Below are 13,092 nucleotides of genomic sequence, written 5' to 3' on the forward strand. Positions count from 1 at the left end.
TGGGAACCAGACAACTTCTCCTGGCCCAAACTAAGAGGTAAGGGACCTTTTATCTAAATCCCTTTGTAAGAGATCTGCAAATTGAAGGTAAATTGGATGTCCTTTCTCAAAATACCTGGCAGTATGAGTTAAGAATAATGATACTATAACCGGTTTCTGGAATAGACCCAATCTGGATTTTGGTTTGAATATGAATGAACGTTGACGAACGTGAAGGGATGTATTTTGGTTTATTGGGGTCTAGGGGTGTTTTCACAGTTGGTCCTTTTCATCTAGTTATTGTGAATTTAGTGCCGTTCGATTTAATTCGTCTGTCCGGTTCCCTTTTTAGGGCAACGTGAACACACCATTGGCTGTACAATTTTCAATTACACCATTATTTAATCTGTTGTTATTATTCTGTTAATAATAATAATAATAATATGTACAGGTCATTAGTATCTTCTGATTACAATTATTATGTTTCATATTATAACAAAATGCAATTGTCACAGATTATGTCGTGGTGTTGTAGATACTCATTTTCTTTTAATTCAAAAAAGAGGCGTAAGGCATCCACTGGAAAAACAATACACTAAATGATACTCACGACAGGACCAGTCTCACAGTCATACAAAAACACAGTGCAAGAACAACTACCCACAAAACCAAGTGACAAACATACTCCTACATATATGACTCCCAATCAGGAACAACGATCCCCAGCTGTTCCTGATCAGGAGTCACAAGACCAACACAGAACATTCACACACACAAGACTGCCACGTCCTGACCCCAAAACTACTACAACAGCTCCATCTGCTGGTCAGGATGTGACAGCAATCTATTAGCTTCCACAATGTAAGTAGGTATAACTAGCTGTCCGATAACACATTCTGATGGAATGACTTGTCCTGCACTTTGTAAAATCCCAGAGTTCATTGAGTGAATGTTGGAAAAAGATCTTGATTCCTTTCTAAACATAGCAATGTGAATGCAAAAGAGGACTTGGACCACAAAATAGGTGAAGTGAACTGGCAAAAAGAGATAAATCCTCATTCAAAGGAAAGGGCAGTGTAAATACAAAGAGAACGGTTATTTTTCTTGTTTGTTTTAACTCAGAGTTCCCTTTAAAGAGGACTGAGATCGGTTCTTAAAGAGGATTATATGTGAAAACACCCTAAGGCAACTTTTGTCTCTGGTTTATTGAGGTCTAAGACAACTTTGATTTTCTCTGGTTATTGTGGTCCACTTAATTATACAACTGATAATAAATATATTTATAAAGATATAGAGATATATATCTGTGGATAGGAGAATGTTCGAAAAATGTCTTATGACCGATATACGTTCTGTCATTATCGTGAGCAACGGGGACACTGGGAAACATGTGCCTTAATAAAGCAGGAATCCAGAGTCAGAGGGAGTTAAACAAGCAATTGTGTTAAGCTCCTGCATTGGGGTAGAATTACCCTTTAAAATGTTTATGCATGAACAGGAATGGCACTGTAGCGCGGTAGTTACACAGAACCATGGAGGAAAAGACAGGCCAATCAGGCACTGGAGGAAATCTTTAGACTTAGTGGCAAGAGAAATGCCACCATGCCTATTAGTACAAGCAACTGAAAATGGTTCTGCATAACAGCACCTCCATTACTATGGGTCAGATAGTAGATTTGTATGTTCCATATGCAGTAGCAACTCTAGTTAACAGTACAAAACGTTACCAACGACTGAGAGCCAAGCTAAGAAGGGCCTTCTATGCCATCAAAAGAAACATCAAATTTGACATACCAATTAGGATCTGGCTTAAAATACTTGAATCAGTTTTTGCCCTTCATGGTTGTGAGGTCTGGGTTCCGTTCACCAACCAAGAATTCACAAAATGGGACAAACACCAAATTGAGACTCTGCATGCAGAATTCTGCAAAAATATTCTCTGTGTCCAACGTAAAACACCAAATAATGCTTGCAGAGCAGAATTAGGCCGATACCCACTAATGATCAAAAAGAGCCGTTAAATTCTACAACCACCTAAAAGGAAGCAATTTTCAAACCTTCCATAACAAAGCCATCATCTACAGAGAGATGAACCCGGAGAAGAGTTCCCTAAATAAGCTGGTCCTGGGGCTCTGTTCACAAACACAAACAGACCCTACAGAGCCCCAACACAGCAACATAATTAGACCCAACCCAATCATGAGAAAACAAAAAGATAATTACTTGACACTTTGAAAGAATTTACAAACAAACAAACAAAACTACAATACTATTTGAGGGGGGAGAGGTGGAGAGAGAGACGTGGGAGGGGGAGGTGGAGAGAGACAGGGGAGGGGGAGGTGGAGAGAGACAGGGGAGGGGGAGGTGGAGAGAGACGTGGGAGGGGGAGGTGGAGAGAGAGAGAGACAGGGCAGGGGGAGGTGGAGAGAGAGAGAGACAGGGGAGGGGGAGGTGGAGAGAGACAAGGGAGGGGGAGGGGGAGAGAGAGAGAGACAGGGGAGGGGGAGAGAGAGACAGGGCAGGGGGAGGTGGGAGAGAGAGAGACAGGGGAGGGGGAGGTGGAGAGAAACAAGAGAGGGGGAGGGGGAGAGAGAGAGAGACAGGGGGAGGTGGAAAGAGAGAGAGACAGGGGAGGGGGAGGTGGAGAGAGAGACAGATGAGGGGGAGGTGGAGAGAGAGACAGGGGAGGGGGAGGTGGAGAGAGAGAGAGACATGGGAGGGGGAGGTGGAGAGAGAGAGAGACAGGGCAGGGGGAGGTGGAGAGAGAGACAGGGCAGGGGAGGTGGAGAGAGAGAGAGAGAGACAGGGGAGGGGGAGGTGGAGAGAGAGACAGATGAGGGGGAGGTGGCGAGAGAGACAGGGGAGGGGGAGAGAGAGAGACAGGGCAGGGGGAGAGAGAGAGACAGATGAGGGGGAGGTGGAGAGAGAGACGTGGGAGGGGGGAGAGGTGGAGAGAGACGTGGGAGGGGGCGGTGGAGAGAGAGAGAGACAGGGTAAGGGGAGGAGGAGAGAGACGTGGGAGGGAGGGAGAGAGTGTGTGTGGGGGGGTAGAGTGGGAGTGAGTGAGGGGACGAGGGGAGATGGGGTAAGAGAGGGAACAGGGGGAGTTGGAGAGAGAGACAGGGTAAGGGGAGGAGTAGAGAGAGACGGAGGGAGGGAGAGAGTGTGTGTGGGGTGCTCCAAAGGGTGCAAATACAGTAAATACACACACATTGTTGTCCCCATTCACTGAAACACTACTACGTGAACCACTCTTATCAGTATTTATTGAGGGGTCAGAAGGATGCTGCTCTGCCTGCTGTGTTGTCCTGCTGTACCCTGGCATCCTGCAGCTTCACAGTCCCAGACGGGGTGGGGTGGGGTGTGTAGCTGGTGTTGGTGTAGTCCCTCCGGTAGCAGGAGTTGTTGGGGGGGGGGTCCAACTCTAGCTGGTGGCCCGGGAAACTCTTGGACTCCTTCCTCACTGGAACACACACACACATTTTCAGTAACATTATGACAAAATACTATTAGCATCAGCAATATTATGACTAAATACTATTAGCATCAGCAATATTCAGTGATACTCAGTATTATTCAGTAGTACTCAGTATTATTCAGTAGTACTCAGTAGTACTCAGTAGTACTCAGTATTATTCAGTAGTACACAGTATTATTCAGTATTATTCAGTAGTACTTAGTAGTACCAAGTAGTACTCAGTAATATTCAGTAAAATTCTGTAATACTCAGTAATATGCAGTAGTATTATTCACAGCTGTAGATGGGTCTCTTCTCTTCACGGTTAAAGGAGGAGGAGTAGGTGGAGTCAAAGTAGTGAGAGAACTGTAAAAGAGGAGAGGAATGGACAGATATTAGGGAGGTGGAAGAAATAAACACTATATGGCCAAAAGTATGTGGACACCCCTTCAGTGACCGCCTGCAGGGAGAAACTTTGTAGCGGGGCAGGGGGGAAAAAGGGAGGAGCAACGGCCTAGTCACATTAGAAGGGAGATGAGGAAATGTTGGACGGCAAGGAGGCGTGGCTGAGTCAAATAGGAATCCTGACTTAATGAAGTGGTGATTAAAGAGCTCAGCCATGTGCTTCTTGTCAGTAACAACCACATCATCAACATTAAGGGACATGAGCAGCTGTGAGGAGGAGGGTTTATTCTCCAGGTCTTTAACTGTTTTCCAGAACTTCTTGGGGTTAGACCCACAGAGAGAGAACTGCTCCTTAAAGTAACTAACTTTGGCCTTCCGGATAGCCTGAGTCCACTTATTTCTCATTTGCCTGAACGAGAGCCAGTCAGCCTGAGTATGCGTGTGCCCAGCCTTTCGCCAAATGCAGTTCGTGAGGTGGAGTAACTCTGCCAGATCACGGTCGAACCAGGGGCTGAACCCGTTTTTAATTCTCATTTTCTTCATGGGGGTGTGTTTGTTAACAATACCACTGGAAATATCAAACAAGAAGGTCCAAGCGTCTTCGACAACCAAGCTGATTCTATACCATTTAACAGAGGGGACCAAGCTGATTCTATACCATTTAACAGAGGGGATCAAGCTGATTCTATACCATTTAACAGAGGGGATCAAGCTGATTCTATACCATTTAACAGAGGGGATCAAGCTGATTCTATACCATTTAACAGAGGGGATCAAGCTGATTCTATACCATTTAACAGAGGGGATCAAGCTGATTCTATACCATTTAACAGAGGGGATCAAGCTGATTCTATACCATTTAACAGAGGGGATCAAGCTGATTCTATACCATTTAACAGAGGGCATCAAGCTGATTCTATACCATTTAACAGAGGGGATCAAGCTGATTCTATACCATTTAACAGAGGGGATCAAGCTGATTCTATACCATTTAACAGAGGGGATCAAGCTGATTCTATACCATTTAACAGAGGGGATCAAGCTGATTCTATACCATTTTACAGAGGGGATCAAGCTGATTCTATACCATTTAACAGAGGGGATCAAGCTGATTCTATACCATTTAACAGAGGGGATCAAGCTGATTCTATACCATTTAACAGAGGGGATCAAGCTGATTCTATACCATTTAACAGAGGGGATCAAGCTGATTCTATACCATTTAACAGAGGGGATCAAGCTGATTCTATACCATTTAACAGAGGGGATCAAGCTGATTCTATACCATTTAACAGAGGGGATCAAGCTGATTCTATACCATTTAACAGAGGGGATCAAGCTGATTCTATACCATTTAACAGAGGGGATCAAGCTGATTCTATACCATTTAACAGAGGGGATCAAGCTGATTCTATACCATTTAACAGAGGGGATCAAGCTGATTCTATACCATTTAACAGAGGGGATCAAGCTGATTCTATACCATTTAACAGAGGGGATCAAGCTGATTCTATACCATTTAACAGAGGGGATCAAGCTGATTCTATACCATTTAACAGAGGGGATCAAGCTGATTCTATACCATTTAACAGAGGGGATCAAGCTGATTCTATACCATTTAACAGAGGGGATCAAGCTGATTCTATACCATTTAACAGAGGGGATCAAGCTGATTCTATACCATTTAACAGAGGGGATCAAGCTGATTCTATACCATTTAACAGAGGGGATCAAGCTGATTCTATACCATTTAACAGAGGGGATCAAGCTGATTCTATACCATTTAACAGAGGGGATCAAGCTGATTCTATACCATTTAACAGAGGGGATCAAGCTGATTCTATACCATTTAACAGAGGGGATCAAGCTGATTCTATACCATTTAACAGAGGGGATCAAGCTGATTCTATACCATTTAACAGAGGGGATCAAGCTGATTCTATACCATTTAACAGAGGGGATCAAGCTGATTCTATACCATTTAACAGAGGGGATCAAGCTGATTCTATACCATTTAACAGAGGGGACCAAGCTGATTCTATACCATTTAACAGAGGGGATCAAGCTGATTCTATACCATTTAACAGAGGGGATCAAGCTGATTCTATACCATTTAACAGAGGGGATCAAGCTGATTCTATACCATTTAACAGAGGGGATCAAGCTGATTCTATACCATTTAACAGAGGGGATCAAGCTGATTCTATACCATTTAACAGAGGGGATCAAGCTGATTCTATACCATTTAACAGAGGGGATCAAGCTGATTCTATACCATTTAACAGAGGGGATCAAGCTGATTCTATACCATTTAACAGAGGGGATCAAGCTGATTCTATACCATTTAACAGAGGGGATCAAGCTGATTCTATACCATTTAACAGAGGGGATCAAGCTGATTCTATACCATTTAACAGAGGGGATCAAGCTGATTCTATACCATTTTTCAGAGGCTAGTTCATGTAGGAAGCCTTGCTCATTCAAGTTTTTTAGCAGGCGTCTATGACAAATCAGGACAGGTTGTTTCACTAAGCAGCCACTACGAACACATGCTGTTAAACAGTGATCACTAAGGTCATTACAGAAAACACAAGACTGATACCTATCAGGATTATTGGTGAGGATAACATCGAGGAGAGTAGCCTTTTCTGGGAGAGAGAGAGCTTAGGGCAGGTAGGGTACAGGCTGGGGCTGATGGAGGACAATAACACCCAGCAACAGTCAACAAAGAACTATTTGAAAGTTTAATGTTTAAAACCAGCAAATCAAATTGTTTGGGGACAGACTTGGTGGAGACAACCGAGCACTGAAGGTGATCCTTGGTAAAGATTGCCGCTCCACCACCTTTGGAAGATCTGTCTTGCTGAAAAAGGTTATAACCAGAAAGGTAACATCAGTATTCAAAACACTCTTCCTTAACCACATCTTAGTAATGACCAACACATCTGGATTGGAGCTGTGAACCCACACTTTCAATTGATCCATTTTAGGTAATAAGCTTCTAATGTTAACGTGCAGAAAACCCAGGCATTTATGAGAGCAGAAATCAGTGATGCAGATATCAGAGCACCAGTCAGAATTGGTGCTAGCAACAGTAGATGGGCCAGGGTGTACATACACATTTCCAGATATCATCAACAGTAATACAATCAGGGCATGGCAGAGGACAGGGAGAGCTCTGCAGTGCTGATTTATGGCATCTGAATGTGCATCAGATGGCAACAAGATCAATTTGTACAGCAATGTCATCAGGTAACATGAAGACGAGAGGTAGTTAGAATAGGATGGGAGGCCAAAAGTCTGTGTAACCAATAGAGAGTCAGAGTCCCGAGTGTGGGAACAAACAGTCTGTCCCATGGTAAGGTAAACGAGAACGTTCATAGTCAACAAAGCATTCAGGAGTCCTGAGGCAAATGGTATAAAGCACAAGATAAAAAATAACGACTTGGGGCTAGCCATTGTAAGTTCAGAGTCACTCGCCCCAACAGTGTCTGTGTGCTGGAGGTGAGCGAAAGCGGAGTGTGGTGGGGGACCTGTACCAGACAGGGGAGACAGGCCAGGGCAGACGGTGAACAGAGAGGGGGAGACAGGCCAGGGCAGACGGTGAACAGAGAGGGGGAGTGTGGTGGGGGACCTGTACCAGACAGGGGGAGACAGGCCAGGACAGACGGTGAATAGAGAGGGGGAGACAGGCCAGGACAGACGGTGAACAGAGAGGGGGAGACAGACCAGGGCAGACGGTGAACAGAGAGGGGGAGACAAGCCAGGGCAGACGGTGAACAGAGAGGGGGAGACAGGCCAGGGCAGACGGTGAACAGAGAGGGGGAGACAGACCAGGGCAGATGGTGAACAGAGAGGGGGAGACAGACCAGGGCAGACGGTGAACAGAGAGGGGGAGACAAGCCAGGGCAGACGGTGAACAGAGAGGGGGAGACAGGCCAGGGCAGACGGTGAACAGAGACGGGGAGACATGCCAGGACAGACGGTGAACAGAGAGGGGGAGACAGGCCAGGGCAGACGGTGAACAGAGAGGGGGAGACAGGCCAGGGCAGACGGTGAACAGAGAGGGGGAGACAAGCCAGGGCAGACGGTGAACAGAGAGGGGGAGACAAGCCAGGGCAGACGGTGAACAGAGAGGGGGAGACAGACCAGGGCAGACGGTGAACAGAGAGGGGGAGACAGACCAGGGCAGACGGTGAACAGAGAGAGGGGAGACAAGCCAGGGCAGACGGTGAACAGAGAGGGGGAGACAGGCCAGGGCAGACGGTGAACAGAGAGGGGGAGACAAGCCAGGGCAGACGGTGAACAGAGAGGGGGAGACAGACCAGGGCAGATGGTGAACAGAGAGGGGGGAGACAGGCCAGGGCAGACGGTGAACAGAGAGGGGGAGACAAGCCAGGGCAGACAGTGAACAGATCACCAGGTGGAATCCAAGCAGCAGTGCAGCAGGCAACGGACGTAGGCATCACACCCACCTGGGAAAACTACTTCTGGAGGCAGATTTCTTGTAGAAAATGCCAGTGGACGGTCTATGAACAGTGGGAGAGGGCTTCAAGGCCTCTGAATTTGGGTGGGGTAGCCTGTGAGACTCCTGAAATTTGTTGGGCTCAAAGGCTTCGAGACCGCTCCCTTCACACCTCCGTGTATCTGGCTGTTCTCAATTCCAGGTTGGATGGTGTCCTCAGGTCTCTGCTGTTTACATGCCAGAGCACCTATATACCTATACCTCTGTATAGCTTGGACAAAAGGAATCCTTTGTAGTAGTAATCCTTCCACGTAATTTTGTCTAAAATTAGGTTGTAGGTTTGGAGTTTTGATCTGGAGTGAAGGTTATGCTGTGGAGGGTAGCATCCTGTATATGTCCCTGCCAAAAAAATCCAAGTTTATCTAACTCCAAATCTATCTTTTCGTAAAAAACATGCAGCTGTGTCTCTCTCTCTCTCTCTCCCTTCCTCTGTCTGTAGTGAAAATACATTTCACAAATTAACTTTTAACAAGGCACACCTGTTAATTGGAATGCATTCCAGGTGACTACCTCATGAAGCTGGTTGAGAGAATACCAAGAGTGTGCAAAGCTGTCATCAAGGCAAAGGGTGGCTACTTTAAAGAATCTCAAACATAAAATAAATTTTGATTTGTTAAATATTTTTTGGGTTACTACATGATTCCATATGTGTTATTTCATAGTTGGATGTCTTCACTATTATTCTACAATGTAGAAAATAGTAGAAATAAATAAAAACCCTTGAATGAGTAGGTGTGTCCAAACTTTTGACTGGTACTGTATAAAATCGAGCACACAGACATGCAATCTCCATAGACAAACATTCCCCCCACATTCTAACATTGCATTTTTGTCCCCCCCTTGTTTTAACATTGCAATGTGATACAAAAAAGGATCTGCTTTCGGACTATGCAGACACCTCCGAGCGGTCGGGTAGGCTGTTTGGAGAAGTCCATTGGCTGGATTTAGGACCAAGGACACCACAGAGCGGGCTGACAGGCTGTGTGAAGGCAAAGCTTCTGGAAGGCTGGCTGGACCAGCACGGGAGAGTTGAGCATAGTTCAGTGTGTATGTGTTGCACTCTTTCACCGAGTTGTAAAAGCAAGCAGAGCAGAAACTGGCTACTCTTTAGTTGACTGATGTAGCTGGCAAGGTAACTGCTGTTTAACATAACAGAAAAAAACAAAAGTAGTGTTTTTATTCACAGTGCTGAGCTAGTATTGTAAGTGACTTGTAACGTTAGCTAATGTTTCATACCCTCTCGACTGAGGTGAATGAAAAAGCAACGCTAGCTAGTAGCTACCACAGCCAAGTCAGCTCTAGCCTCTAGATATCTGTCAGATAGCAATAATAACCACGTCATATCGCTATCTAACAACTGTTGTTTGTATGGACATTTTTTGTAGCCTTTGTTTTGTCCCGTTTCAAAATAAGTAATTGAACTTGGCTAGCTTTCACCAGCTGATGTACCGTTAGAGAGAGAGCTTGTCACGTCCTGACCAATAGAGGGAGTATTTGTTATTGTAGTTTGGTCAGGACGTGGCAGAGGGTATTTGTTTTATGTGGTTCGGGGGGTTATGTGTATGTAGAGGGGCGTTGTATTTATGTGTTCCGGGGTTTTGGTGTATGTTCTGGGTTTTTGTGTTCTAGGTTTCTAGTTTGTATATTTCTTTGTTGGTCTGTGTGGCTCTCGATCAGGAACAGCTGTTCATCGTTGTTCCTGATTGGGAGTCATATGTAAAGTGCTTGTTTTCACCTGTTTAGTTGTGGGTAGTTGTATTTTGCACTGCTGCATATAGCCTGTAAAACTGTCGTTTTCTTGGTTTTTCCCCGTGTTCACTAATTAAATAAATATAATGATGAACACGCTGCGCCTTGGTCTTTACATTACGACAGCCGTTACAGAGCTGGCCAAAAGTTTATTCGCTATTATTTTTTTGCCTCAATGACACTAGACCTGAATCAAATGTTGAAAACATCAACCAAACGATTGATATTCTGACATTTCTTCAGTGCAATGAAAGTTTTATTAGTCAGAATGGCAATGTAACATTATTGATCTGTCAGTTTCCATAGATAATTCCCTACTTTTCACACTGACAGTAATAAACAGCTCTGACATAACAGGCCACAGTGTCTCCTGACCCCTCCCGTCTCAGCCTCCAGTATTTATGCTGCAGTAGTTTATGTGTCGGGGGGCTAGGGTCAGTCTGTCACATCTGGAGTATTTCTCTTGTCTTTTCCGGTGTCCTGCGTGAATTTAAATATGCTCTCTCTAATTCTCTCTTTCTCTTTCTTTCTTTCTCTCTCTCGGAGGACCTGAGCCCTAGGACCATGCCTCAGGACTACCTGGCTTGATGACTCCTTGCTGTCCCCAGTTCACCTGGCCGTGCTGCTGCTCCAGTTCCAACTGTTCTGCCTGCAGCTATGGAACCCTGACCTGTTCACCGGACGTGCTACCTGTCCCAGACCTGTTGTCCCAGACCTGCTGGAACCCTGACCTATTCACCGGACGTGCTACCTGTCCCAGACCTGCTGTTTTCAACTCTCTAGAGACAGCAGGAGCAGTAGAGATACTCTCAAAGATCGGCTATGAAAAAGCAAACTGACACTTACTCTTGTGTTACTGACTTGTTGCACCCTCGACAACTACTATGATTATTATTATTTGACAATGCTGGTCATTTATGAACATTTGAACATCTAGGCCATGTGCTGTTATAATCTCCACCCGGCACAGCCAGAAGAGGACTGGCCACCCCTCATAGCCTGGTTCCTCTCTAGGTTTCTTCCTAGGTTTTGGCCTTTCTAGGGAGTTTTTCCTAGCCACCGTGCTTCTACACCTGCATTGCTTGCTGTTTGGGGTTTTAGGCTGGGTTTCTGTACAGCACTTTGAGATATCAGCTGATGTAAGAAGGGCTAGATAAATAAATTTGATTTGAAGGTAGGGGTCTACCTGTGAAGGTAGGGGCCTAACCTGTAAGAGTAGGGGCCTAACCTGTAAGAGCAGGGGTCTAAGCTGTGAAGGTAGGGATCTACCTGTGAAGGTAGGGGCCTAACCTGTAAGAGTAGGGGTCTAACCTGTGATGGTAGGGGTCTAACCTGTGAAATGGGCTAACCTGTGAAGGTGGGGATCTAACCTGTGAAGGTAGGGGTCTAACCTGTAAGAGTAAGCATCTAAGCTGTGAAGGTAGGGGTCTAACCTGTGAAATGGTCTAACCTGTGAAGGTGGGGGTCTAACCTGTGAAGGTAGGGGTCTAACCTGTGAAATGGGCTAACCTGTGAAGGTAGGGATCTAACCTGTGAAATGGTCTAACCTGTGAAAGTAGGGATCTACCTGTGAAGGTAGGGGTCTAACCTGTGAAATGGTCTAAGCTGTGAAAGTAGGGATCTACCTGTGAAGGTATGGGCCTAACCTGTAAGAGTAGGGGTCTAACCTGTGATGGTAGGGGTCTAACCTGTGAAGTTAGGGGTCTAACCTGTGATGGTAGGGGTCTGACCTGTGATGGTAGGGGTCTAACCTGTGATGGTAGGGGTCTAACCTGTGAAGGTAGGGGTCTAACCTGTGAAGGTAGGGGTCTAACCTGTGATGGTAGGGGTCTAACCTGTGAAGGTAGGGGTCTAACCTGTGATGGTAGGGGTCTAACCTGTGAAGGTAGGGGTCTAAGCTGTGAAATGGTCTAACCTGTGAAGTGAGGGGTCTAAGCTGTGAAATGGTCTAACCTGTGAAGATAGGGGTCTAACCTGTGATGGTAGGGGTCTGACCTGTGATGGTAGGGGTCTGGCTTTCCGGTATTGAGTGATGTCTTTTTGTTTTTCGACCCAGTTACCGATCAGAGTCCCGGTACCATATCCGTCCTCACTGGTTCCGCAGCGCCAGCCGTACTGATGGAACTTGTCCTCGGGCTGTGCGTCGCTCCATACCTCACTCTGCCCAGACGCACGCAGCATGTAGTGGAACGGAGGAGAGGAGAAGGTCCATGGGAACGACATCCTGCTGGGTGGGAGACAGAGTGAGAGAATGAGCTAGACCCATCCATATTGCTTTGCTACGCAGTGAACCTGCGCAGTATTCGCTCAATTCGACGCCTATCAACAAAGATTTCGACGCATACCAAATTACCCAGCAGCCATTTAGAAACAACAAATCGTCAAAAAGTGTATTTCTTAATTAAAAAATGTCTTCTGGCTGTTTAAATCGGCCACATCTTGAAAAAGAGCACAGGGACATGTGTTTTGTTTAGGTTTACACATTTTTCTGAAATAAAATATAGTTAACCATGACCAGAAAAGGTTTACCGTTTGATCACTTACCGCCAGCCTTCGATATACATGCAATGAACTAGTTATCAGGAAAAAGCGTTGTTAAAAATGTAATGTGTCCAGCCTAATCATATCTATCTATCCTATTATCAAATAACCTTCCTATAATTCACATCTCAATGGCAAGGAGAATAAGAGTGCACGACCACACACACGGCGCAGTCCCCGGTAGAAACGGGATCATATTTCCCAAACAGTAAACCTACATTCTACATTCCACCCCGGAATGTAGAAAGGTCCCTTTTGACCGGGATAAACGGTACAACGTGATGTATTTAGTTGGTAATGGCCTGAAGTAAATATCTAAATATCTCCCTACCTTCTAACCTGCTGACAGCGTGAAGTGGACTTGGGGACAGAACTCCTGTTCCTCCTTTATTGTCAAGCGTTTCCTTGACGATGTGACACAACCAGCAGCTCTGTG

The 13,092-nt window shown here is 45.5% G+C and overlaps 1 protein-coding gene across 5 annotated transcripts; it reads right to left on the reverse strand.

Moving 5' to 3' along the window:
- Nucleotides 1-3,226: 3,226 nt before the first annotated feature.
- On the reverse strand, nt 3,227-13,092 carry cfap68 (cilia and flagella associated protein 68). Of its 5 annotated transcripts, none has more exons than XM_045717510.2 (4): nt 12,988-13,092; nt 12,111-12,342; nt 3,733-3,802; nt 3,227-3,442 (listed from the first exon to the last, which is right to left on the reverse strand). In XM_045717510.2, the coding sequence occupies exons 2-4, from the start codon at nt 12,336-12,338 to the stop codon at nt 3,255-3,257; spliced, it is 486 nt and encodes a 161-aa protein (XP_045573466.2). In that variant the 5' UTR covers nt 12,339-12,342; nt 12,988-13,092; the 3' UTR covers nt 3,227-3,254. The 5 variants fall into 5 exon arrangements, with proteins under 5 accessions (XP_045573466.2, XP_014053904.3, XP_014053905.3 ...); XM_014198429.3 differs by having other exon boundaries at nt 12,090-12,342; XM_014198430.3 differs by having other exon boundaries at nt 12,090-12,339; nt 12,988-13,078.

The sequence above is a fragment of the Salmo salar genome, chromosome 04 (assembly GCF_965601325.2).
Source record: "Salmo salar chromosome 04, fSalSal1, whole genome shotgun sequence".
Classification (NCBI taxonomy): Eukaryota; Metazoa; Chordata; class Actinopteri; order Salmoniformes; family Salmonidae; genus Salmo; species Salmo salar.

Excerpts from the sequence above, each read along its gene's own strand:
- cfap68 (XM_014198427.3), bottom strand. The coding sequence starts at position 12,679 with ATGTATATCGAAGGCTGGCG. Across the intron at positions 12,340-12,659 it reads ATGTATATCGAAGGCTGGCG|GATGTCGTTCCCATGGACCT; the intron begins GTAAGTGATCAA and ends CCCACCCAGCAG. Across the intron at positions 3,443-3,732 it reads GAAGAGACCCATCTACAGCT|TGAGGAAGGAGTCCAAGAGT; the intron begins GTGAATAATACT and ends TGTGTGTTCCAG.